The sequence below is a fragment of the Actinia tenebrosa genome, unplaced genomic scaffold, assembly GCF_029948245.1.
Source record: "Actinia tenebrosa isolate PJP-AT-01 unplaced genomic scaffold, QUT_ActTen_1.0 PGA_scaffold1__47_contigs__length_23844297, whole genome shotgun sequence".
NCBI classification, from domain to species: domain Eukaryota; kingdom Metazoa; phylum Cnidaria; class Anthozoa; order Actiniaria; family Actiniidae; genus Actinia; species Actinia tenebrosa.
The window spans coordinates 10028288-10054285 of NW_028292578.1; the positions used below are offsets into that span (position 1 = coordinate 10028288).

The 25998-nt window shown below is 41.6% G+C and overlaps 1 protein-coding gene across 1 annotated transcript in view; it reads right to left on the reverse strand.

The window, feature by feature from the left end:
• LOC116301004 (proteasome activator complex subunit 4) overlaps positions 1-25998 on the reverse strand; it is a 49565-nt gene that overhangs the window by 14515 nt on the left and 9052 nt on the right. Inside the window, exons 16-42 of the mRNA XM_089032575.1 lie at positions 25782-25880; positions 25043-25112; positions 24583-24650; positions 24380-24490; positions 23876-23980; positions 23606-23763; positions 23071-23166; positions 22355-22476; positions 21546-21601; positions 20974-21072; positions 20645-20707; positions 20291-20386; positions 19499-19627; positions 18824-18916; positions 18327-18422; positions 17481-17644; positions 17106-17159; positions 16440-16569; positions 11338-11419; positions 10741-10801; positions 10305-10403; positions 10117-10186; positions 9097-9222; positions 8323-8400; positions 7614-7688; positions 7297-7401; positions 6870-6961 (exon numbers count right to left, since the gene is read on the reverse strand). Coding sequence (XP_088888701.1) covers positions 6870-6961; positions 7297-7401; positions 7614-7688; positions 8323-8400; positions 9097-9222; positions 10117-10186; positions 10305-10403; positions 10741-10801; positions 11338-11419; positions 16440-16569; positions 17106-17159; positions 17481-17644; positions 18327-18422; positions 18824-18916; positions 19499-19627; positions 20291-20386; positions 20645-20707; positions 20974-21072; positions 21546-21601; positions 22355-22476; positions 23071-23166; positions 23606-23763; positions 23876-23980; positions 24380-24490; positions 24583-24650; positions 25043-25112; positions 25782-25880 — 2597 coding nt within the window. The remainder of the gene's footprint in view (positions 1-6869; positions 6962-7296; positions 7402-7613; positions 7689-8322; positions 8401-9096; positions 9223-10116; positions 10187-10304; positions 10404-10740; positions 10802-11337; positions 11420-16439; positions 16570-17105; positions 17160-17480; positions 17645-18326; positions 18423-18823; positions 18917-19498; positions 19628-20290; positions 20387-20644; positions 20708-20973; positions 21073-21545; positions 21602-22354; positions 22477-23070; positions 23167-23605; positions 23764-23875; positions 23981-24379; positions 24491-24582; positions 24651-25042; positions 25113-25781; positions 25881-25998) is intronic.

Consider the following 25998-nt stretch of genomic DNA (forward strand, 5'->3'; position numbering starts at 1 on the left):
GGAATCGAACCGGAGATCCCAAAAGTCGTGACGTGAGTGTACTTGCCGAGTCCAACAATCTCGAAGGAATCAAACCGGAGATCCCAGAGGTGTGATGTGAGTGTACTTGCTGAGTCCAACAATCTCGAAGGAATCGAACCGGAGATCCCAAAAGTCGTGACGTGAGTGTACTTGCCAAGTCCAACAATCTCGAAGGAATCGAACCGGAGATCCCAAAAGTCGTGACGTGAGTGTACATGCCGAGTCCAACAATCTCGAAGGAATCGAACCGGAGATCCCAAAAGTCGTGACGTGAGTGTACTTGCCGAGTACAACAATCTCGAAGGAATCGAAAAGGAGATCCCAAAAGTCGTGAGGTGAGTGTACTTGCCGAGTCAAACAATCTCGAAGGAATCGAACCGGAGATCCCATAAGTCGTGAGGTGAGTGTACTTGCCGAGTCCAAGAACCTCGAAGGAATCGAACCGGAGAACCCAGAGGTGTAAGGTGAGTGTACTTGCCGAGTCCAACAATCTCGAAGGAATTGAATCGGAGATCCCAGAGGTGTGACGTGAGTGTACTTGCCGAGTCCAACAATCTCGAAGGAATCGAACCGGAAAACCCAGAGGTGTAAGGTGAGTGTACTTGCCGAGTCCAACAATCTCGAAGGAATCGAAAAGGAGATCCCAAAAGTTGAGAGGTGAGTGTACTTGCCGAGTCCAACAATCTTGAAGGACTCGAACAGGAGATCCCAAAAGTCGTGAGGTGATTGTACTTGCCGAGTCCAACAATCTCGAAGGAATCGAACCGGAGATCCCAAAAGTCGTGAGGTGAGTGTACTTGCCGAGTCCAACAATCTCGAAGGAATCGAACCGGAGATCCCAAAAGTCGTGACGTGAGTGTACTTGCCGAGTCCAACAATCTCGAAGGAATCGAACCGGAGATCCCAAAAGTCGTGAGGTGAGTGTGCTTGCCGAGTCCAAGAATCTCGAAGGAATCGAACCGGAGATCCCAAAAGTCGTGAGGTGAGTGTACTTGCCGAGTCAAAGAATCTCGAAGGAATCAAACCGGAGATCCCAGAGGTGTGAGGTGAGTGTACTTGCCGAGTCCAACAATCTCGAAGGAATCGAACCGCAGAACCCAGAGGCGTAAGGTGAGTGTACTTGCCGAGTCCAAGAACCTCGAAGGAATCGAACCGGAGATCCCAAAAGTTGTGAGATGAGTGTACTTGCCGAGTCCAACAATCTCGAAGGAATCGAACCGGAGATCCCAAAAGTCGTGAGGTGAGTGTACTTGCCGAGTCCAACAATCTCGAAGGAATCGAACCGGAAAACCCAGAGATGTAAGCTGAGTGTACTTGCCGAGTCCAACAATCTCGAAGGAATCGAACCGGAGATCCAAAAAGTTGAGAGGTGAGTGTACTTGCCGAGTCCAACAATCTTGAAGGACTCGAACAGGAGATCCCAAAAGTCGTGAGGTGAGTGTACTTGCCGAGTCCAACAATCTCGAAGGAATCGAACCGGAGATCCCAGAGGTGTGAGTTGAGTGTACTTGCCGATTCCAACAATCTCGAAGGAATCGAACCGGAGATCCCAAAAGTCGTGACGTGAGTGTACTTGCCGAGTCCAACAATCTCGAAGGAATCGAACCGGAGATCCCAAAAGTCGTGACGTGAGTGTACTTGCCGAGTCCAACAATCTCGAAGGAATCAAACCGGAGATCCCAGAGGTGTGATGTGAGTGTACTTGCTGAGTCCAACAATCTCGAAGGAATCGAACCGGAGATCCCAAAAGTCGTGACGTGAGTGTACTTGCCGAGTCCAACAATCTCGAAGGAATCGAAAAGGAGATCCCAAAAGTCGTGAGGTGATTGTACATGCCGAGTCCAACAATCTCAAAGGAATCGAACCGGAGATCCCAAAAGTCGTGACGTGAGTGTACTTGCCGAGTCCAACAATCTCGAAGGAATCGAAAAGGAGATCCCAAAAGTCGTGAGGTGAGTGTACTTGCCGAGTCCAACAAACTCGAAGGAATCGAACCCGATATCCCAAAAGTCGTGAGGTGAGTGTTCTTGCCGAGTCCAAGAATCTCGAAGGAATCGAACCGGAGATCCCAAAAGTCGTGAGGTGAGTGTACTTGCCGAGTCAAAGAATCTCGAAGGAATCAAACCGGAGATCCCAGAGGTGTGAGGTGAGTGTACTTGCCGAGTCCAACAATCTCGAAGGAATCGAACCGGAGAACCCAGAGGTGTAAGGTGAGTGTACTTGCCGAGTCCAACAATCTCGAAGGAATCGAACCGGAGATCCCAAAAGTTGAGAGGTGAGTGTACTTGCCGAGTCCAACAATCTCGAAGGAATCGAACCGGATATCCCAAAAGTTGAGAGGTGAGTGTACTTGCCGAGTCCAACAATCTTGAAGGACTCGAACAGGAGATCCCAAAAGTCGTGAGGTGATTGTACTTGCCGAGTCCAACAATCTCGAAGGAATCGAAAAGGAGATCCCAAAAGTCGTGACGTGAGTGTACTTGCCGAGTCCAACAATCTCGAAGGAAACGAACAGGAGATCCCAAAAGTCGTGACGTGAGTGTACTTGCCGAGTCCAACAATCTCGAAGGAATCGAAAAGGAGATCCCAAAAGTCGTGAGGTGAGTGTACTTGCCGAGTCCAACAATCTCGAAGGAATCGAAAAGGAGATCCCAAAAGTCATGACGTGAGTGTAATTGCCGAGTCCAACAATCTCAAAGGAATCGAGAAGGAGATCCCAGACGTGTGAGGTGAGTGTACTTGCCGAGTACAACAATCTCGAAGGAATCGAACCGGAGATCCCAAAAGTCGTGACGTGAGTGTACTTGCCGAGTCCAACAATCTCGAAGGAATTGAACCGGAGATCCCAAAAGTCGTGACGTGAGTGTACTTGCCGAGTCCAACAATCTCGAAGGAATCGAACCGGAGATCCCAAAAGTTGTGAGGTGAGTGTACTTGCCGAGTCCAACAATCTCGAAGGAATTGAATCGGAGATCCCAGAGGTGTGAGGTGAGTGTACTTGCCGAGTCCAACAATCTTGAAGGAATCGAACCAGAGAACCCCGAGGTGTAAGGTGAGTGTACTTGCCGAGTCCAACAATCTCGAAGGAATCGAACTGGAGATCCCAGAGGTGTAAGGTGAGTGTACTTGCCGAGTACAACATTCTCGAAGGAATCGAACCGGAGAACCCAGAGGTGTAAGGTGAGTGTACTTGCCGAGTCCAACAATCTCGAAGGAATCGAACCGGAGAACCCAGAGGTGTAAGGTGAGTGTACTTGCCGAGTACAACAATCTCGAAGGAATTGAATCGGAGATCCCAGAGGTGTGAGGTGAGTGTACTTGCCGAGTCCAACAATCTCGAAGGAATCGAACCGGAGATCCCAAAAGTCGTGACGTGAGTGTACATGCCGAGTCCAACAATCTCGAAGGAATCGAACCGGAGATCCCAAAAGTCGTGACGTGAGTGTACTTGCCGAGTACAACAATCTCGAAGGAATCGAAAAGGAGATCCCAAAAGTCGTGAGGTGAGTGTACTTGCCGAGTCAAAGAATCTCGAAGGAATCGAACCGGAGATCCCAGAAGTCGTGAGGTGAGTGTACTTGCCGAGTCCAAGAACCTCGAAGGAATCGAACCGGAGAACCCAGAGGTGTAAGGTGAGTGTACTTGCCGAGTCCAACAATCTCGAAGGAATTGAATCGGAGATCCCAGAGGTGTGACGTGAGTGTACTTGCCGAGTCCAACAATCTCGAAGGAATCGAACCGGAAAACCCAGAGGTGTAAGGTGAGTGTACTTGCCGAGTCCAACAATCTCGAAGGAATCGAAAAGGAGATCCCAAAAGTTGAGAGGTGAGTGTACTTGCCGAGTCCAACAATCTTGAAGGACTCGAACAGGAGATCCCAAAAGTCGTGAGGTGATTGTACTTGCCGAGTCCAACAATCTCGAAGGAATCGAACCGGAGATCCCAAAAGTCGTGAGGTGAGTGTACTTGCCGAGTCCAACAATCTCGAAGGAATCGAACCGGAGATCCCAAAAGTCGTGACGTGAGTGTACTTGCCGAGTCCAACAATCTCGAAGGAATCGAACCGGAGATCCCAAAAGTCGTGAGGTGAGTGTGCTTGCCGAGTCCAAGAATCTCGAAGGAATCGAACCGGAGATCCCAAAAGTCGTGAGGTGAGTGTACTTGCCGAGTCAAAGAATCTCGAAGGAATCAAACCGGAGATCCCAGAGGTGTGAGGTGAGTGTACTTGCCGAGTCCAACAATCTCGAAGGAATCGAACCGCAGAACCCAGAGGCGTAAGGTGAGTGTACTTGCCGAGTCCAAGAACCTCGAAGGAATCGAACCGGAGATCCCAAAAGTTGTGAGATGAGTGTACTTGCCGAGTCCAACAATCTCGAAGGAATCGAACCGGAGATCCCAAAAGTCGTGAGGTGAGTGTACTTGCCGAGTCCAACAATCTCGAAGGAATCGAACCGGAAAACCCAGAGATGTAAGCTGAGTGTACTTGCCGAGTCCAACAATCTCGAAGGAATCGAACCGGAGATCCAAAAAGTTGAGAGGTGAGTGTACTTGCCGAGTCCAACAATCTTGAAGGACTCGAACAGGAGATCCCAAAAGTCGTGAGGTGAGTGTACTTGCCGAGTCCAACAATCTCGAAGGAATCGAACCGGAGATCCCAGAGGTGTGAGTTGAGTGTACTTGCCGATTCCAACAATCTCGAAGGAATCGAACCGGAGATCCCAAAAGTCGTGACGTGAGTGTACTTGCCGAGTCCAACAATCTCGAAGGAATCGAACCGGAGATCGCAAAAGTCGTGACGTGAGTGTACTTGCCGAATCCAACAATCTCGAAGGAATCAAACCGGAGATCCCAGAGGTGTGATGTGAGTGTACTTGCTGAGTCCAACAATCTCGAAGGAATCGAACCGGAGATCCCAAAAGTCGTGACGTGAGTGTACTTGCCGAGTCCAACAATCTCGAAGGAATCGAAAAGGAGATCCCAAAAGTCGTGAGGTGATTGTACATGCCGAGTCCAACAATCTCAAAGGAATCGAACCGGAGATCCCAAAAGTCGTGACGTGAGTGTACTTGCCGAGTCCAACAATCTCGAAGGAATCGAAAAGGAGATCCCAAAAGTCGTGAGGTGAGTGTACTTGCCGAGTCCAACAAACTCGAAGGAATCGAACCAGAGATCCCAAAAGTCGTGAGGTGAGTGTGCTTGCCGAGTCCAAGAATCTCGAAGGAATCGAACCGGAGATCCCAAAAGTCGTGAGGTGAGTGTACTTGCCGAGTCAAAGAATCTCGAAGGAATCAAACCGGAGATCCCAGAGGTGTGAGGTGAGTGTACTTGCCGAGTCCAACAATCTCGAAGGAATCGAACCGGAGAACCCAGAGGTGTAAGGTGAGTGTACTTGCCGAGTCCAACAATCTCGAAGGAATCGAACCGGAGATCCCAAAAGTTGAGAGGTGAGTGTACTTGCCGAGTCCAACAATCTCGAAGGAATCGAACCGGATATCCCAAAAGTTGAGAGGTGAGTGTACTTGCCGAGTCCAACAATCTTGAAGGACTCGAACAGGAGATCCCAAAAGTCGTGAGGTGATTGTACTTGCCGAGTCCAACAATCTCGAAGGAATCGAAAAGGAGATCCCAAAAGTCGTGACGTGAGTGTACTTGCCGAGTCCAACAATCTCGAAGGAAACGAACAGGAGATCCCAAAAGTCGTGACGTGAGTGTACTTGCCGAGTCCAACAATCTCGAAGGAATCGAAAAGGAGATCCCAAAAGTCGTGAGGTGAGTGTACTTGCCGAGTCCAACAATCTCGAAGGAATCGAAAAGGAGATCCCAAAAGTCATGACGTGAGTGTAATTGCCGAGTCCAACAATCTCAAAGGAATCGAGAAGGAGATCCCAGACGTGTGAGGTGAGTGTACTTGCCGAGTACAACAATCTCGAAGGAATCGAACCGGAGATCCCAAAAGTCGTGACGTGAGTGTACTTGCCGAGTCCAACAATCTCGAAGGAATTGAACCGGAGATCCCAAAAGTCGTGACGTGAGTGTACTTGCCGAGTCCAACAATCTCGAAGGAATCGAACCGGAGATCCCAAAAGTTGTGAGGTGAGTGTACTTGCCGAGTCCAACAATCTCGAAGGAATTGAATCGGAGATCCCAGAGGTGTGAGGTGAGTGTACTTGCCGAGTCCAACAATCTTGAAGGAATCGAACCAGAGAACCCCGAGGTGTAAGGTGAGTGTACTTGCCGAGTCCAACAATCTCGAAGGAATCGAACTGGAGATCCCAGAGGTGTAAGGTGAGTGTACTTGCCGAGTACAACATTCTCGAAGGAATCGAACCGGAGAACCCAGAGGTGTAAGGTGAGTGTACTTGCCGAGTCCAACAATCTCGAAGGAATCGAACCGGAGAACCCAGAGGTGTAAGGTGAGTGTACTTGCCGAGTACAACAATCTCGAAGGAATTGAATCGGAGATCCCAGAGGTGTGAGGTGAGTGTACTTGCCGAGTCCAACAATCTCGAAGGAATTGAATCGGAGATCCCAGAGGTGTAAGGTGAGTGTACTTGCCGAGTCCAACAATGTCGAAGGAATTGAATCGGAGATCCCAGAGGTGTGAGGTGAGTGTACTTGCCGAGTCCAACAATCTCGAAGGAATCGAACTGGAGATCCCAGAGGTGTGAGGTGAGTGTACTACCGCTACATCTTCCTTGGTTCCTTTTTGAGTGTACTTGGAAAAGAAAACTGGACACTTATCCCTAGCACCGACCCTACCCTTATGTAAACTGGGTTTTACTCATTATAGCACACACACTCTAAACCTGCTAATACTTTACCTAATACATACAACTGGATATAACATACCTTGCGTCAGCAAAGGAACCACTCTCTCCTGTCAGGGGCTCGTCCAGTAACGCCTCTAACAGCCAATGAATTCGACGGGGATCTCGACTTTCCTGGTGAAGATAGATTGTTATTTCATTAAAAATATCTACAAGATATAAAATGAAGGGATATAAAACGCGCGCGCATGTCTCTGTACTGTGATATTAACACACTGAGGAGACGTAGGCAAGTTTTTCCCTTATTATTCGAGTACTGTAAAGCTCAAAAGAGTGTTTGTATTACAATACAAAGACATAAGCAGCCGTTTTATACGAGCGTGACGTGCTTCACCTAACACTTCTCTGGTGTTCTGTCAACCCCTGTGCTGTGTGCTTTATAACTGCAGTGCACACAGCACGCGCGCGCGTTTTCTATTTCTTCAGTAATTTCTTCAGTATATACTCACCACAGCCGTTGCCATGCATGTTCCCCAGTCCTCTAGCGACTCCACGGTTATTGACGGGATTGCTTTTCTTATCAATGGAATCAAGAATTCCCACATTGCTTTGGTCTGGGACGAGATGACGAAAAAAATGTCAACAAAATAGAAAGCAATGACATACCAAACGGGCGGGACAAAAGAACATGTTAAATAGTAAAATTGAAAATTGAAATGAAAAATAAAATAATAAAACAGTAACACATATAATTCTGGGGAAATAAATTCAAAAGCTGAGAATGTGCGTTTATTTAAAAACGACTCGTTTTAAATATACCGATCACCTTCTCAAAAGTCCAGTGTTTTGAACCTCTGACCAAAGCAGCGATGATCTCTACCGCACATCTCTGGGAGCTTTCCTGTTTATTTGAACAACAACAATAGATGAGCTTTTGAAGCAGGTGTTGCAAGATGAATTAGAGCTAGATAGTGCAATGTTCAAGGCATGATAAAGGTAGCAATCCTTTTGAATATGAGATACTTATTTCGGGGAATCTACCTCTATTTTCTTGTAGCAACGCGACTACCTATAATAGATTATTTTATCTTGTACGTAATGTTTTTCAATTTCAGACCACATGTCATTCTCTTGAGAATAAAGTTCTTTGTTCGCGCTGTATCTATATTGATTTGTTTTTTCATGCGCAACCGTTAAAGAAAGAAAAGATACTGAAGGGAATGATACGTAGTCTGAAATGGGGAAACATTACGCTCAAGCTGAAGAGGTCTATTGCAGATGTTTTGATTTGCAGGTCTTCCCAATCAGTTGCACATAAATTGTTGAATGACAGAAGCCAGAAATCAAGACGACCGAGTTACTCTTGGTCGCACAAATGTGGATATTAGAAAATATAATCGGTCAGCAAAGTGGCTCTAATTATCTTATCTCTTGTTTATCATGAGCATTCGACAAGGCAACCTCTGAACCATTATCTCGCACTAAACTAAAGTGAAAGCATCAGAAAACAATAATAAATGTTGCAGTCACATTACCTGGGAATCCACAGTTAGACGTTCGAGGTGAGGTTTGATTAAATGAAGGAATGAGTCATCAAAGTTACGGAACAAGCCCTAAAAATGAATGACGATATCAGAAAAAATGTTAGGAATAAACTATTCGTATAGTTGAATGATTTGTGGAAGGAAAAGGACACTGTGGATAGATCCTTTGCATTGATTTCCAAGAGGAATTGTTTTGGGGAATAAAACAATAGCCCGTCTTTTCTTGTGCAAAAAAAATCCATTTTGTCCCCCAGAACAATTCCTCTTGGGACTCGGTGCAAGGGGTCTATATCTGAACACCTTGAATACTGCGACTTTCTCTTGACCCAAGAAGGGAAAGGGTGGTGTTATTTGAAATATTGTGATGCAGAAAAGAAATGGAGTGGTTTTCGTATGAGTGGGAGAAACGTACGGTACTGGATTACATCATGTACAAGGTACGACATGCCATAACATTGAAATGGCGTCCCATTTTCTTCCAGTAATTCGTTCAATCACAACGTACAGATAAGGCTACGGTAAGATAGGGTACGACTTCAGTACGGCTATGAATTTGTGGTATCGTTTGCCACTCATACGAAAACTCTGTGTAAGAATGTGGCAAGTGTAAGAATAAATCGAAGCAGTCTTAGTACACGACTTAATCCTGATTCAGAAACAAAGCTTTTCAGTTCAATTTGACGTTAACAAGAAGAAAAACTAATGGCGAAAGAAGGGGCATTGTAAGTGGGATCTGGCATTAGTTGGGCTGCGAGGTCTGCTTACCTTGAACAACAGAAAACTATTGACACTGAACTTGTCTTTCCCTTTGCGATCCTCAAGAGACATGAATCCAATGAGTTTGTCTACGAATTCTTCTTGTATGAATCTACTGTAGATCTCCCTTTCACCCTGAGCATTGACAAATAACACATTTTATACTGGAATAAGATAGAAACTCACGTGCATGCATATTAGTACGAGGCAGAGACTTGATGGTGCACAGTGATGACTATGATAGATGATGTTGGTGATGATTGTGATGACTGATGCGTAACGAAGAAGAGAAGATGATGGTGATGGTGATGGTGATAGTGATGACGATGACCATGGTGGGTATGATGATGAGGAATGAGAAGGAGAAAGAGGAGGTGACGAGTAAGGGAAGATGATGATGGTGATAGTGTAGAGGACGATGGTGATGAGGAGGATGAAAAAGGAGAAGCAGGGTGTTGAGGAGGGTGACGAGGAAGAGGAGTTCGTGATGATGATGACAATGATGGTGGGGATACTGATAAATATTAGAAAGAGGACGAGGTGGGTGACAAGGAAGCTGAGATAATAATGGTTATGACGATGATGGTGGGGCTAATGATGAGATTGATGATAAGAGTGGTGATGATGAGGGTGAAAAGGTTGTCGAAGGTCAGTCAACACCAAAAACAGTCTTTCTCAAGACTACACTCACCTGGACGATCAGATTTCACAACAAAGCTGACAAGGAGGGTGATGAGGAAGAGGAGATAATGATGGCAATGGTGATGATGGTGGGGATAATGATGAAAATGAAGAGAAGGAGAAGGAGGAGGGTGACGATGAGGGTGACAATGAGGGTGATGAGGAAGAGGAAATGATGATGGTGAAGAGGACGATGATGATGGTAAAAAGCAATACCTTTCGAGAACCCTTTTCACACCTATACCCCACTTTTTATTTTACTGTGATTATTATCCTATCCCGTTAATTTCCGGTAGTGTTTGTTTTATAACACACACATTTAGGAAATGGTCAAAACTCAATCACTACCTCTGATAGTTCTTCACTCTTCCTACCCAAAGGAGGTTGCTGTTCAGTGGGTGCATATGCCATGAGTTCCCTAAGACAATAAGTAAGACAATAAATAGGGCATCAGGGCAAATATACTAAATATTTGTCTACCTGATTGGTCTATACGACACACCATTTACTAGGATAAGGTAAGATGATTCACTTACTTTGGCCATGTGTAGTATCCCCAATGTGTTTTGTCGATAAAAGTACAGCTGTTCCATGATTCTTGTGTCTTCGGCAGGTCGTTGGATAAAAACTGTAACCTGGGGTATCAAGACGTAAGAATAAATACCAACATATTTTGACCAATATATTTTCTCGTGAAGCGCATTTTATGTTTTTTTTAATAGAAAGCATGGATGCGCAGAGGGTGTGAAAAGGGATAATGACTCAATCATGTCGTCATTTTTTCAAAGTGATACAAAACTGGATGGACGGGCAGATGGATAAACGAACAGATAGATGGATGAACAGATAGATGGACGAACAGAAAGATGGACGAGCGAACTGATAATAAAAAGGATGAAAAGATGGACGAATGGAGGGATAGATGGATAACTGTTAGACTTCTAGACCTAGAAAAACGTAGCGGATCCTCACCATCGGTTATCCGGTCGATCTCCTGGTTGATTGATACTTGATTTGGGTTCAGGTAATCCCGCTAAGAACGAAACAAGCAAACCACATCAAATCATTAATGTTGCTAGATGAAACAACTCTATTCGCATGTGATGCCAAAAATGACGGTAGAATGGTTAGGAAGGACAATGAGAGATTAAGGCTCTGACACCATTCTCACTTCCCTGCTAGCAGAGCCTATTTTCCTTTTGTTTTGGTGGAGTGAGAAAAATAGACTCTGCCGATGTAAGATGTTATACTTGTCGCGCCTGCGTGGCGTAACTTAGCAACGCTGTCATGATTTTGACAGCCGCTCTCGTCAAGCAACGTTTGGCGCCACGGTGTGTTACATTTGCTCATGCGCACTACATGTACCCGGTTAAAAACTGCTTTCGTTCGCCACGATCGTGGACGGCGGTGTATCAAAGGAAACGCTCTACATCGGCAGAGTCTCCCTCCTCCCCGCCTAAAAGAAGTTAGAGAAAGAGGAGAGACTCTGCTAGCAGGGAACATTCTCACTAGATTTCCAACCCTTTTAAAAACTGAATAAAACCCTTCAGGTGATATCTCTATACATACCAACAGCATATGGATTGACTTGTACTTTGACATGAGGTCTCTTCTGCTGTTTGAGTACAGCGCCCACAGCAGAGATCGCAATCTGTGGAAGACATCAACGTTTCATTGACAATGAAATATGTTAATATAGCTATTCTAACCTGACACGCAAAGTAGATGATATACACCATGGATATTTAATCAATCAATAGACCATCTCACGGATCCCGTTACTCAACCTCAGCCTCGTCAGCGTGTAATACATTCTTCATCTACATCTACATTTTATTGTCAGCAGGAACTATACATTAAGTTATCACGCTAACTATGGGAAAATTAAAGTGCTACTATGATGAAAATCGCTCAAACTTGGATTCAGCTGAAACTTCCTAAGAATACTCTTTAAAGGTCCAATAATCACTGTATGAAGTGTTTTCTCGATATTCCGGACGAAAGTATGATATTTTTACGATTATTTTTTGGAGTCTGTGACGTCATACACTCAACATCGAACATCGCTCCATACATTTCTTTGTAGTTTATGATCAAAATATCAGTAGTAAAGGGAGAAAGAAATACCCAAACACCCCAAAATATAAATTATAGTCACAAGTAATGTGAAATAAGCACATTAGCCACCCTTTGGGCTTCATAGGAATAAAATAAATTAAGGATTTATATACAAAGAAATATATGTAGCAATGTTTGATGTTGAGTGTATGACGTCACAGACTCCAAAAAATAATCGTAAAAATATCATACTTTCGTCCTGAATATCGAGAAAACACTTCATACAGTGATTATTGGACCTTTAAAGAGTATTCTTAGGAAGTTTCAGCTGAATCCAAGTTTGAGCAATTTTCGTCGTAGTAGCACTTTAAATAAATAGATAAATAATAAAAAATAAATAATAAAATATAGAGTATATAGAATAGCCTAGATCATAGACGAGACATGCCCCCCGCCACCCCGAGTCCCACGCCCGCGCAGACAGACTTTATGGTCTGTCTTAGTGCGCATGCCCGAAACCCGGAGCAACAGAGAAACATGTCCCATCCCCCAATCCAGGCCACTCCATATAGATATAAAATATAAATATGAAATTTATTAAAATAAATAAATAAATAAATAAATAAATAAAATAAAATAAATAATCTAATTTCTAATGAATTCTGATAGTTTCACTTTAAAAGTCTGGAGTGAATTAGCCTCCACAATATCAGCAGGTAAACTGTTCCATTCAACAATAGTTCTTGGAAAGTAAGAAAATTTATGTACGTCCTTATTTGTCTTAATACTTTGGTACTTGAATTTATGCGAACCTCTAGTTCTAGTTTCTTTTGCAAGTGTTAGCCTAGATTTATCAGTTTCATTAATGTCATGTGTTATCTTGAACATAGTTGTTAATCTTGCCTCCTTACGCCAGACACACAAAGGTTCCCATCGTAGATGGTGCATCATTGAGGTGACACTTGAAGTGTATCTATAGTCTCCAACACAGAATCTTGCTGCACGTCTTTGTACGCGTTCCAATTTGTCGATGTCACATTTATAATGAGGATCCCATACAGTACATCCATATTCCAACTTTGGTCGAACCAGAAACCTATACAGGGTACACTTGACATCTCGATTACAAAACCAAAAATTCCTCTTAATTAAGTTCAGCACTAGTGTAGCTTTGGATGTAATTTCTTGAATGTGGTAGTTCCATCATAACTTGTTGTCTAATGTGACTCCCAAGTAAGGATGCACATCAACATACTTCAGAACTGATCCACAGAAAACATATTCTTTGTGAGGTGGAGATTTTTGTAAGGATATGCTCATAATGAAGCATTTATCTGGGTTAAACTCCATCTGCCACATATTTTGCCATACTTCAAGGTGGAAAAGATCAGACTGTAAATTATCCATGTCGTCATTACTTGATAGAGGAATATAAATAAGACAGTCATCTGCATATAGTCTAACTTGGCATCTGAGATGTTCAACAATGTCATTTACGTACAATAAAAACAATAGCGGACCTAAAACGGTTCCCTGAGGCACACCTGATTTTACTTGCTTGGGTGATGAAGAAACACCTTCACACACTACAACTTGAGTTCTATTAGTTAGAAAATCTCTTATCCAGGAATTGAGGGGGCCATCAACACCATAGTAATGCAATTTCATAAGCAACCTTTCATGTGGTACTTTATCGAATGCTTTAGAAAAATCCAAGATGGCCAGATGAGTTGTTTTCCCCTTATTAATTGCATCAGCAAGATCTTGGGTGGTGGTAAGTAGCTGTGTCTCAGTTGATCTTTTCTTACGAAATCCATGCTGATTGTCCACAAGTATGTTGTTCTTTTCAAAAAATTTCATCATGTGGCTATGGACAATGTGTTCCAGTACTTTACAAACGATACATGTTAAGGATATAGGTCGATAGTTTTGACACTCATCTTTCTTTCCCTTTTTGTGGACTCCACTTACATTCGCTGTTTTCCATTTTAATGGTAATGCAGACTGATCCAGTGAGGACTGGAAGAGATCAGTAAGAATGGGTGCAATTTCTGATGCCAGAGTCTTTAAAATCCATGGCGGTATATTATCTGGACCAGGTGACTTGTCACATTTGAGCTGTAGCAGTTGTTTCTCAACTCCTCTACAATCTACCGTAATGGGAGATATCACATCTTGACCAGCAGACGGGTGAATTGAAGGTAACGTAGTTTTGTTTTCTTCAGTAAAAACTGAACAAAACTGTTCATTGAGTGCGTTTGCTTTGATAATGGGATCACTTGATAATCTACCATTAATCTTCAGATCAGGGATTCCAATCTGATTATTGCTCTTTGTTTTCTTTATGTAACTCCAAAATGACTTGGGGTTTTCTTGAATATTTTCTGTCAGATATTCTGATACATAATCATTCCGTACTTTAGTCATTTCCTGACGGAGATTTTTCTTCATTAGATTATAACTATCCCAGTGTTTCTTATTCTTCGATTTCTTTGCCTTATTATAGATACGTTGTTTCTTTTTGCACATCCTGCGAAGCTTTCTATTGAACCAAGGTAAATTAAAACGAGAAGATGTGGTTTTACAGGGAACATTCGCCTCCATAGTAGTCTTGATTGCTTTTTCAAACTCCGACCATTTTTCGTCGACTGATTTTGACGATAGGTTAGATTTGTAGTAATGTGAAAATTCCAAGATATCATCCTTCATCTTGTCGATGTTGGCTTTCTTTCGTAAGAAGACTTTACGTTTTGGGATCTTTTTCCTTTTACACTTTAACATCACATCAAATGTAACCATCTCATGATCGCTTATGCCAGGTACCACTTTAAGATCTTTTATCAGCGAGGTATTGTTTGTGAATACCAGATCCAAAACATTCGCTGTGTTATCCTGGCGTCTAGTGGGTTCATGAACCATCTGTTGGAAGCCAAAATCATTCTGAAGATCAACGAGCTTGTTTGCTGGAGGATCAAGTCCTGAGTTTTGACCAGACCAGTTAATGTTTGGTATATTAAAATCACCTGCTAGGATTACATCGTGGCTGTCAATTTTGCGGCCAATCTTTGACAAGGACTCTTCAAGTTTCTCCAGACTAGAGATGCCTCCATCGGGATTATAATAAGTTCCAAATAGTAGAGATTGACGACCAGCAAATTGACACTGCGTCCAAATGCACTCACAATCAGAATCAAGGTCTTGCTTATGGGATGCCAATAGGTCGGTCTTAATTGCCTGAAAAACACCCCCTCCACGTATATCTGATGGTCGATCTTTTCTGAATATATTATAATTGGATGGAAATATTTCACCGTTGGATATTTCTTGACTAAGCCACGATTCTGTCCCCAAAATAATATCTGGTTTGTGGTCAGCGATGACATGTTCTAAAGCTGGTCGCTTGTTACGAACACTTCGACAATTTAGGAGTAAGCAATGGAGCTTTGGACTAGCCTTGGACTTCACAGTTGATTTCTTAGTTGGCTTATTATTATTCAACACTGGCTTGTTTATCGGAGTAGAAGTACTGCGAGCTGGAAATGTTTCTCCGAAAGAAGAAAGCGGTTCAAAATAATTTGAAGAGGTTTCATCTGCAAAAACAGAATTTCCAGGCAAAGAAGCAGAATAACTGTGTTCGTCACAAACAGGACAGATCCACAAACAAGATGAGTTAGCTAGAGAATTATACTCGAGGGAAGTCATTTGCATACAGCCGGCATGGTTCCAGAAATTACAAGAATCACACTGGACTCCTCTTTGATTTAATTTGACGGGCTTGCAGCATATTCCACACGGGTTCTTGTCCGTTGGTCCAGGATTTAAATGGACGTCTCCCGAGAGAAGAAGAAGATTTAAAAAGGATTTCCGAAGTAATTTCGTATTGGATTGTATTGAGAGTGTTGTCAAGATGGCTGAACGACTCTGAGTGAAGATAGCAGGAATTCGTGGAAAAAACACGTTATATCCAGCGGTAAGGTTGATATGTTCCGGGCTAACTGGAAGATGATCGTCAAATAGAACATTTCTAGGAACTTGGGCCCATTGTAGATGTAGAATAACATAGTGAAGTAAAATATAAATCAGAGCCATAGAGAGCGTTGCTGACGTTCTTCGTCGACCAGACCAATCCAATTCTTTAGAAATTGCCTAGAAATTTTTAAGTGTTTCAATTGTTCGTTGATGTGTAAATTCCTTTCATTACTGCGGACTGTAGTCAAATTCTAAAGAATAATTACACGCTGACGAGGCTGAGGTTGAGTAACGGGATCCGTGAAATGGCCTATTTACAATTTACAATTTACTTCGACCAAGGACTAGCGTCCGAAACGTCAGTAAATTTTTTCATCTTTTCACTGTAAAATTTACCCGTTCATCATTACAATAAATCAAATATTCCTCGCTATTCTTAGAACAACATTTTAGATGTCTCTCTACTGGAGTAGGTTAAAACTTCAAAATATTGAGGAGGGTTCTACTAAAACATGCTTTTCTGATTTCAGTTTTATCAATTGTGTAGTGTTTTCATATGGATCGTTCTAATGTAAGAAGTCGTTGACACATGGTTTCTTTATGGAATGTTCGAAATCATGGCTTGCAATTGTTCTTAGACCTACCTTTCTTATTCCTAAAGAATCGTGATTTAGGTACGACACTGCGATTGTAATAGCCCGAACAGGAAACGGTTGGTCGTAACGAATCAAAGTACGAAGAAAGTTAAAGCAAAGTTGTAAGTAACGCCAACGTCTGAAAGAAAAAAGATAAGAGGTTGAGGAATTGTAATGCTCTACTGACCAACATAAGGTTTCTTTCTGCGTTTTTCTCATCTTGCCTGATTAAGCAGGCTAAACAAGGAAACATCTTTCCAGAAACATGTTTTGTTTATTGTTTCCCAAGGTGGCTAAACTGTCAGGAAACATTGGGAAACAAGTGTAACGCTGTTTCCATGGGGCGCGGAAACACGAAACGTTTCTGCTGTACGCGTAGCAACTCGCACGTAACTAAACTAGGAAACATTAGGAAACAAGTGCAGCATTGTATCCAAGAAGCGCGAAGACACGAAACGTTTCTGCTGTACGCGTAGCAACTCGCACGTAACTAAACTGACAAATATTGAGGAATCATACGCGCGGTAAACAAATGTCGTCGTTTAGCCAGGGCGCAAGACGCAACTCCTCCTTGTCCGAGTGCAGTTAGTATTATATTGTTCAATGGGACATCAACCGCCAAATGCAAGAAACAGGCTGGTCTTGATGCAGAAGTAAATATCATAGCTCACTTACAAGTTCTCGTCTTCTAGAAGAGTTGTGAGTCGTTCAACCAGCTTTACGTAGTTTCTGAAGAATAAGATATATGGTAGTATTGACAGTCGCAACAAGCAATTATTATAACTGCGTTAGCATCCCTTCATTGTATTATATTTTACAACCACCACTCCTTGCAAGGGCCGAAACCTGGCATGAACACGGAGCGGAGATGGTCACGACAAGGTCACGGCGTTGCCAAAGTACGCCAGACCAATCACATTGCGCAACCTTTTCACCGTTAAATGAAAACTGCTCTACAACACACAACACACAACACTAAACTCGCATGCTCGTTTTTACAGAGGGAACCAAAAAAACCCTCGTGGCAAGTAAGAAAAAATTAATTTTCACCTGTTGTTATTCTCTACAAATTCTGCTTGCATTGCCGCTGCCTCTTGCAGTTCAGTGTCAGTCGGCTCAACGGAACTGGAGGGAGTGGAATCAAGTAAGGTAGCAGGGGCTGGGGCAGAAGTACGTAGAATGCCCCAAGCAATGTTTACAGCAGTGTCCGGTATCTGGTTATACATTGAAACATCATTAGTAAGTAATTCTTTTATAGGCCCATTACTTGGTTACCAAGGTTTGTTGCATGCTGCATCTTGCATACCATGCACGAAATGCACTACTGACGATGTGAATTCATTAAAAAAGGTCACAACAATATGAAATTTTATCAAACTTTTTCACGTTTTCCCGCCATTTTCTTTTCTGTGCTGACCTTATTTACATATATGCATATAATACATTATAAAATAACAGTTTTAAATCTCGCGTTCTGATTGGTTGGGAGCCCGTGCGTTACGAGAGCACACAGCATACGCGCGCACTTCCAGTTTCGTCATTCCTGTTATTTGTATTTTATAAAAGAAATAAAAAACTTGCTTGCTGTGCTGTCTGGAGTTATAAAGCACTTGGGGTTTGGCAGAAAACTCGAGAAGTGTCGAGAAGCACTCCACTACGTGTCGTTCTTCTCCTAACATTTCTCTCGTGTTCTGCCAACCCCCGTGTGCTCGATCTGGGGTATAAAACAAAAGACTTTAAATCTCCTGAGAATTGGAACCTATTGTTTTGTCCCCCAGATTGAGCTGCATTCCAAAGTGCTGCAAGGGGTCTATAGCTGTAACATAATCAACGCCACATAACAGTCCACATACCTGTACAGTATCTGGTAATCAATAGTTTATTGTGTATACATACCTGTCTAACGATGGCTACTGTGTCATACTTCTTGATCATCTTATCTCCAAGAGAACTTATTAGTGTAGTGATGGAGGGTTTCTCTGAATGATCAGCCTGCAAATGAAACAAGTTAGATTGGTAAATACAAAACTGCCACTTACACTCCAATGTAGCATAATATATATAAACAGGGGCTTTCAGCCAGCCATGTTCTAGGTAGGGCTGGGACAATGAAAAGTTCTTGTACAGATCTTTTTTTGCGATAGCGAACATGGTGCATCGGGTCTAGCTTGGGTACGAACTTCTCTTGTTTATTATGTTTTATATGAAGTTGTTCGTACTGGGCTAGATCACAATGCACTCTGTCTACCACACCCAGAAAATGTGTATGACAAGAGATTTATCTTCCTATAGGTTCTATAGTTTTACCCGGCAACACATGACTGCTGTGAAACCCCTCTGTAACGGCCCTGTATCTACTATGAACTAAGACCAACAAATAAATGCGACTGTACCTGTATAATGGCTGGCCATACATCCACGATAATCTCCCAGTAATGACTGACCAAGAAAAACATACGGCTATTGAGTAAAATATGCAGCGCTCCCTATGACAAGATTGAGAAATGACAATAAAATATGAGGAACATATTGGCTAACGAAATGATTCGTTTTTCAGTGTGTCTCTTAAAAAATGATCATGGGTGTGGCTTGTCTAGCTGGCTGTATAGCAGAAAGCAAAAAGCTGGTGGAGACTGGCAGACACTCACTAGGTCACTACAAGGTATTAGCCAACCAATGCACATTATATCTAGGCTAGTATCAACTATTTGCCCATTCAGTTGCACCTTATCGGATGCTGTCTTACACCATTTGAGATGTAAATCTCCTCAGTTAAAAACCAACGAAGGAAGGCAAGCAATATTGAATTTCGTCTACAGTAAAGAGAACTATAGAAAATGGAAGTACTATTGAACCAGTGTGCATTTTGTCTAGGTTAGTATCAACAATCTGCCATTCAACTGTGAATCTCCTCAGTTAAACGGAATGCATACAATTTTAACTTCGTTTTACAGTGGCGAGATTTGTAGACAATGGAAGTACTACTGTTTTTCATTCAAATTTTCACAAAAAGTTCTACGAATGAGAAGTGAAGGGTAGATTGGCGATTCAGGAATGTTCTGACTAACCTTGAAGGCTTCATGGGGCACTTCAGAATCATCTCGCAGCTTATCCAAAACAGAAGGAATGATGGACCGTGCATAGTAATCGAACACCTCAATACACAATCCCATGACCTTCTGTGCTTTGATTCGAACCTGAAAAAATCCACCCAAAAACATAGTTGATGGTTGATATATTTGAAGATAACATAACATGCGTAATCTTGCAATGCCAAAAACGACGTTTTCATGACCTTATTAGGACGTGCATTGGAAACCTTTTTGTTTCCCAACATTGTAGACTGTTAACACTCTTTTCTTTTCACTCCTAGCTCAGTCTAGTCGTTTTTTCCCTGTTTTGGAAGGCAAGGGAGTGGGTGGGGAGTTTGGTGATGGCGAAAAACTCGGCGGGGGGGGGGGGGGGGAGGGGACTGGGGGAAAAACTTGAATCGAATGAAAACGAGAGACTGTTAACAATCTACAACATTGTCATGGAAACATTTTGATTGACGTCCACCAAAATGCGATAATGATTCAGTGCATATAATTACTAAGAACACTTTTAAATCAAAGATTGTAATCTATGATGAATCATCGTTGGTTGATACCTAGAAGCAAAGGACCAGTGGAACACATTTTGTAGGATGGCACGACAATGATACACCATTTGGCAACATCCAATTAAATCACACAAAATTACTACTCATCCAATCAGAATGAAGCAAGAGTACAAACGGCATGTTTTGTACCTCTCGTGTTTCACATCAAGTTACTGCGTAATGTCATAGATTAGTCCATATCAATAGCATTGATACATACCTCTGTGTACTCACTAGTAGATAATGTGAACAGATCATCTAATAACACCTTATGTAGGTCGGTCATTTGGGACGAGACATTGTCCAATATACGCATCTACAATCAAGGCGAAGCTATTAGAATTATGGATGAAACTTTCAAAAGCACTCACTTCCTCTTACGGAACAACAACAGTGATCTGGACACTTAATACCTTCTTTAATTCAAACGTAATTTATAAAGACGCATGATTGACTTTATTAAACCATACTGGAAGAGAAATTCCAAATTCTAGGCTTGTACCATAGCATTGCGCACGTGCGGAAAATCAAGCTAAAATTCTAGTTCTGGGTAACATAATCCCACATTGATTACCTCATGTTGTAGTTGGACCCGCTCAATAAGCAACGCTCGCACGTGTTTCTTCTTCCCTGACAACTGTTAACACAAACCAGCAAGATTGATATCAGTGGTATAGCAAGAGTACCAGAATTGAAGGGGCGAACACACACGTTTTGGCGCGAAAATTTCCGTCAAATCCACAGGGAGTCCAACAAAATAGGAAAATTTACGTTTTGAGTCAAACTTTCGATACCACCCTGATTGTTTCATATGGACATTATTAGTAGATAATAAACAGAAATGCAATTGTGTGTAAAAAAGTCATGGTTAACATACAGTAGATCTGTGATGTAAAATAGTACCTTGTCTTCCATTGCTCGCTTCACAGCACCTGCGCTTCGCCATCTTACATCAAACTCGTCTCGTTGGCCAATCAGATGAAGCAACAATGACTCGTATATCTAGTAAAGAAGATTTACATTAGCTTCATAGATAAAAACTGTAATAAACATTCTCTTTTACAACTACAAATAAGCTGTTATTAAATGTTAAGGTGTTAAATAATAGTTACTTTAGAGAACTATGCAGTGTCCAAGAGAAACTACGAGGATTCTTTGCAAATTCGCTCGGAAGTCTCATGTATTGCAAAGACTTTGACAAAATGTTCGAGACCTAACCCTTTTAGTAAAACGGCATAACACGTTTTTTCTTTTTTCTTTTTTTTTTTTTTTTTTTTTTCTTTTTTGTCGCGCAATAACATTTGACAGGAATGTGCCTTGGAAGAAATTGCTAAACAGTTTCCTAATGTGCAATAAAACTACGAAACAAGTTAACAGGAACACTGCCCAGTGTAACACCATGCAACTTTGAAGACAAAAGAGGTCACCATATTCAGCAAATACAAGGAACTGTTGCTACATGTAAGAGAAATTACCTTCACGGTGTACTGTAGAGCCTTGGTATCATCCTCGCGATGGCAAAGAAGATGCTCTGAAAGAAAAAGAAGACTTGTAAGAATAATAAAGATTCCACAGTAAAGCATTTTTTCTGCGATTTCCTTAACAAACGCATGGGTTTTTGGCTTTCGTTAATCAGAGTCAAAGTCAGAGTGGTATGAATGTGATGAACAGTGGCCAAAACACTAGAGAAAGTGCTGCGTCTGTTGGTATTACAGAAACGAAAAGCGGTCTAAAAAGCGCAAAATATGCCATAGTTAAAAAATTATCGCTTAACAGTTGAGTGGAAACGAAAGAAATCCACCGTTGATACCGATAGACTACTTCAAAGATACGGCGCCAGATACGGAAAATACATAGAGTTTTGTGTTGTTGTTTTTTGTTTGTTTTTGTTTTGTTTGTTTGTTTGTTTTTGCTTTTTTTTGTTGTTGTTGTTGTTTTTTGTTTTTTTTTTGTCTTTTATGCGTGAAGATGATCGATGTGCCGTCGTAATTAATCTTTTTTTTTTTATTCTCCTTTGGTGAGCTGTTAATATCAATCAACATCATTGCTGTAACAAAGCTTTAGTTGCCCCCTAGACGCCCCATTATAGCTTGCAATCCAAGATGGCCTACGTATCGTCGAAGCAGTCCATTCTTAATTTGCACGTTACGTCATCGCGGCCATGTTGGTGGTATGTAACAACATATTCGAGGCTATCATTTTGTCTAAGAAAGTTTTCGTGGACAAATCTTTTCATAAGGCATCCTTTTTTTTCGTAAAGAGAGATTTTAAAAACAAGACTCACCAACAAGTCTATGCATCAGCTGTGCTACTCTCTCTCGTGAGTTCTCTTCTCCCATCGAAACGTCTGGTCCCACTGAAACTGTATGTAAAAACCTGCCCCGGTTTACCATAGTCTTCATGCCACTAAGAAACAAACACAATCGGATTGATAAACAAAATTAGTAATACTTTAGACTCGAGTATACTAGAGTTTCGAATGCTGTGATTGGTAGAGTCAGTGATTATGGGACGATATTCACTTCGCCTTATAGCCGTTAGCATTGCTACGAGGCCACCCAAGACAAAAATCGCGACGTGCATTTGCAATAGACTGCCGTCAATCAAATACGTTGACGTCATTTACACGCGTGTGAGATTCAAAAGGCGCCAAAACTTGTCGATTGTTTACAAGTATTATGAGCCACACTCACCGGGCCTACCGGGCCGATCCAAATGCGTGTAAATGACGTCAACGTGTTTGATTGACGGCAGTCTATTGCAAAGTGCAGGTCGCGATTTTTGTCTGGAGTGGCCGCGTAGCAATACAAATGGCGGTAAGCGGCCAACCTCTATACAACGGCCACTTCTCATTTATACATGTACCTCTATTAAGTGTTTAACCTATATATAGTGGCCACTTGACAAGTCCCCTCGAGTGGTGAGTATGATAACATGCGTTTTTTTAAAGAGAGGCTTCGGCATAAATATGATGTGAAATTGCAAATCAAATGAACTTACATGTTTGGCAACGATGGTTTTTCCCACGCTGGTAACAACAAGGCACCTCCAAAGAGACTACACTGGATGACGCGGAGACTCTGTTGAAGCTCCTCCCTAGGAAAAAAAGCATTTACATATGACTTAATAAAACAATGCTAATTTTGGTGCCATCTTTAAAGGCAAGCAATTTCATGGAATAGCAATTTTTGTTTTCAAAAGACGAGTCGTGTTTATATATAACAATCATCAATCCCCGTTCGGCGCTCTTCAGTATAGTTCGCATGCCCTTCAACTACAACTACATTCAGTGTTTGCAACGAACAACATCCCCATGCAAGAAAGAAATCAACTAGCATAAAATATGCCAGCTGAGTCAAGAATCAAACCCGCAACCCCAGACATGAACTACACAGCTATAAAGACAGTGGATAATGGCATTGAATGCCCTATGACCAGTACTCTTCCACTCAAAACGCTTTGATTCCTCCTTAAATTTTTAGGAAACCTTGCTTACAGCTGAATTCTGCTCGAAAAAGATATTGCACAGACTTACCTTGTAAGAGGTTCAGATCCATCGATGTATTTTTCTACTCGAGCCATCTCTGTCTGTAGGAAGGTATCGAAGAGTTCTTTGGCGAAAAGCTTTTCCTCTTTAGAGGGGATATGCCATTGGATGTCAAGGTTGTCAACATCACCAGATTTACCCCAATCCTGTGTAAAGAGGAAGCATGATAACATTAGTCAGTTTGGTTTCACAAAGCCTTTGTTTGCTTGCTAATAGATTTACACTCTTTTTTACAGATCACTGCTGCCCATATCTTACCCTGATAAACAGATGCTCAGTTGGAGGTTTACTAAAGTCTTTCAAAACACTCCTCCATTCAAGTGGATAGATGTGTGACAAAGGCCGAAGCAGATTCTCTAGAAGCTGAAGATGAAATTAAGAAACACAGTTACAAACTTTTCTGTTTATTTTGGGGTTTATCAGTGCTCAGATTTTGTATTGGTCTTTGCAAGGCATGAGATATACAAAACGAAAAAAAATTTTTTTTGGTGTAATTGTAGTTTGTTCTTGCATATTTTTTCCCCGACTATTCTTTAACAGGTCAACCTCTTTAAACATGGAGTAGGTCGGTTGGAGGGAGAGGGATAAAGCGTGTGCTTTTAGCATGCTCTCAGTAAAGTATAAGCTGGGTCTGATTTTGTTGAAACTTTAAGTCAAGCTAAAGAAATACAACAGAGAAATTAGAATCATTTTAAAGTACCAGATCGAGAAGTACATGAACGTGATTCATTTAAAGGTAGGTAGACATTGTTCCCTGATTACCTTGGCAGCAAGAGTCGCGGCTTCTTTGTTCTTCAAGTGTATGGTTGATTTGAGTGTCTTGATAATCTCCTTCTTGTAGGCAAGTATCTTTGATCCATTGGAGCGAACAATCTGCAGAAAAAAAGAAGAGATGATTTGTATAAATATAATTACAGTAATGGTCATTTTTGACCGTGTTGTTGCACTTTATCAAGCATTTTTACCTCTGTTAAGATCTGGAGATTCCACAATAACTGGTTATCTGTTTCTTCTTGGTGTTTTAAGTCTTCAGCTATAAACAATGACAACAGATAGAGAGGATAAAACAAACCCTTACAACTTCTTAAAACTCAATGTGGGAAACTAGGATGTTATGGGGGATATGGCTGCCAAAAACCATCTATACAGCTTTCTTATTGTTAACATCTTATTTCTTATTGTTATTGTTAGGACACATCTTTTAAGATTAAAACAACAAAAGAAAACAGTAATCTTGGTTTGCCAAAAGGGAAATTTCGTTCTTAAGGTTTATTTCCATACGTGGATGTAATTTTTGTCGAGCACTTCCTTGGTGTCGACTTAGTATTTTATTATTTAATCTTCAGGCATTCCAATTTACTTACATTAAAGAATAACTTTAGTAAGAGGAGTACATGTAGTATTTATTTTTTCTTTCATTCTTACCTGAAATAATCCCCTCAATCGTAAAGCAGCAGTGAGGAAGGAACTTCTTCAAGGTTAACTCTGTATTTGTCTGATGATGAATTGAAAAGTAACAGCTTTGCACATCATTTTTTCACTTAAAAAAGTGCACTTTATATCAAAAGTCAATAAAAGGTTGAGCTGTGTGTTTCTGCAGTGGAGAGTTACACTGTCGAACAGCATGACCATGTCACAAGTAAAAGTTATAGTACCAACACATGCAGTAAGAGAGAATTCTTTTCATATTCAAGCAGTGAGCACCAAAAACTATTTTCTTGAGGAAAGGCTATTGTACAAGGCTAAAATCTTGTTATTCAGAAAGATTAACTTGTTTGGAAGTGGAAATGACCGATGAAAGTGGAATCAAAGTGTTAACCCAAAGCAACAATTTTATTCGAAAATGAGGTTTAGGCCTTCATTTGCTTATTTCCCATATATTTTCTATAAAAAAAGCCTGACAAAGCAACATTCTAACACAAATGCAACAAAACATATTTGTACAATTGAAAATACCGCTTCAAACAGGCATTTCATCATAATACATCAGTTTCTAACTGTTTTAAAAAGGTTTTGAGTGTTAACCCAAAACGAAAATTAGGATCAAAACTCATACGAAAGTCTAGATTTTGGCACTTTTTGCAATTATTGCTCATTATTGAAAAAAATATCCTCTTAATATATGTTAATTATTCATATTTTTAGTGTATTTATCAACACTTACCTTAGCAGCAGCTCTGCACATGTCTGCTGCAATCTTTCCAGCAATTTTCATTTCCAGAACATTGTTGGTGCAGAAATTAAAAAGCTTGTCAAGAGCAATCTGAAAAATGAACATAAATGAGTGAAACAAATTTGTTTTGGAAAATAATTACTGAGACCATCAAGGGCGGATCCAGCGGGGGGGGGGGGGGCAAAGGGGGACTGAAGCCCCCCCCCCC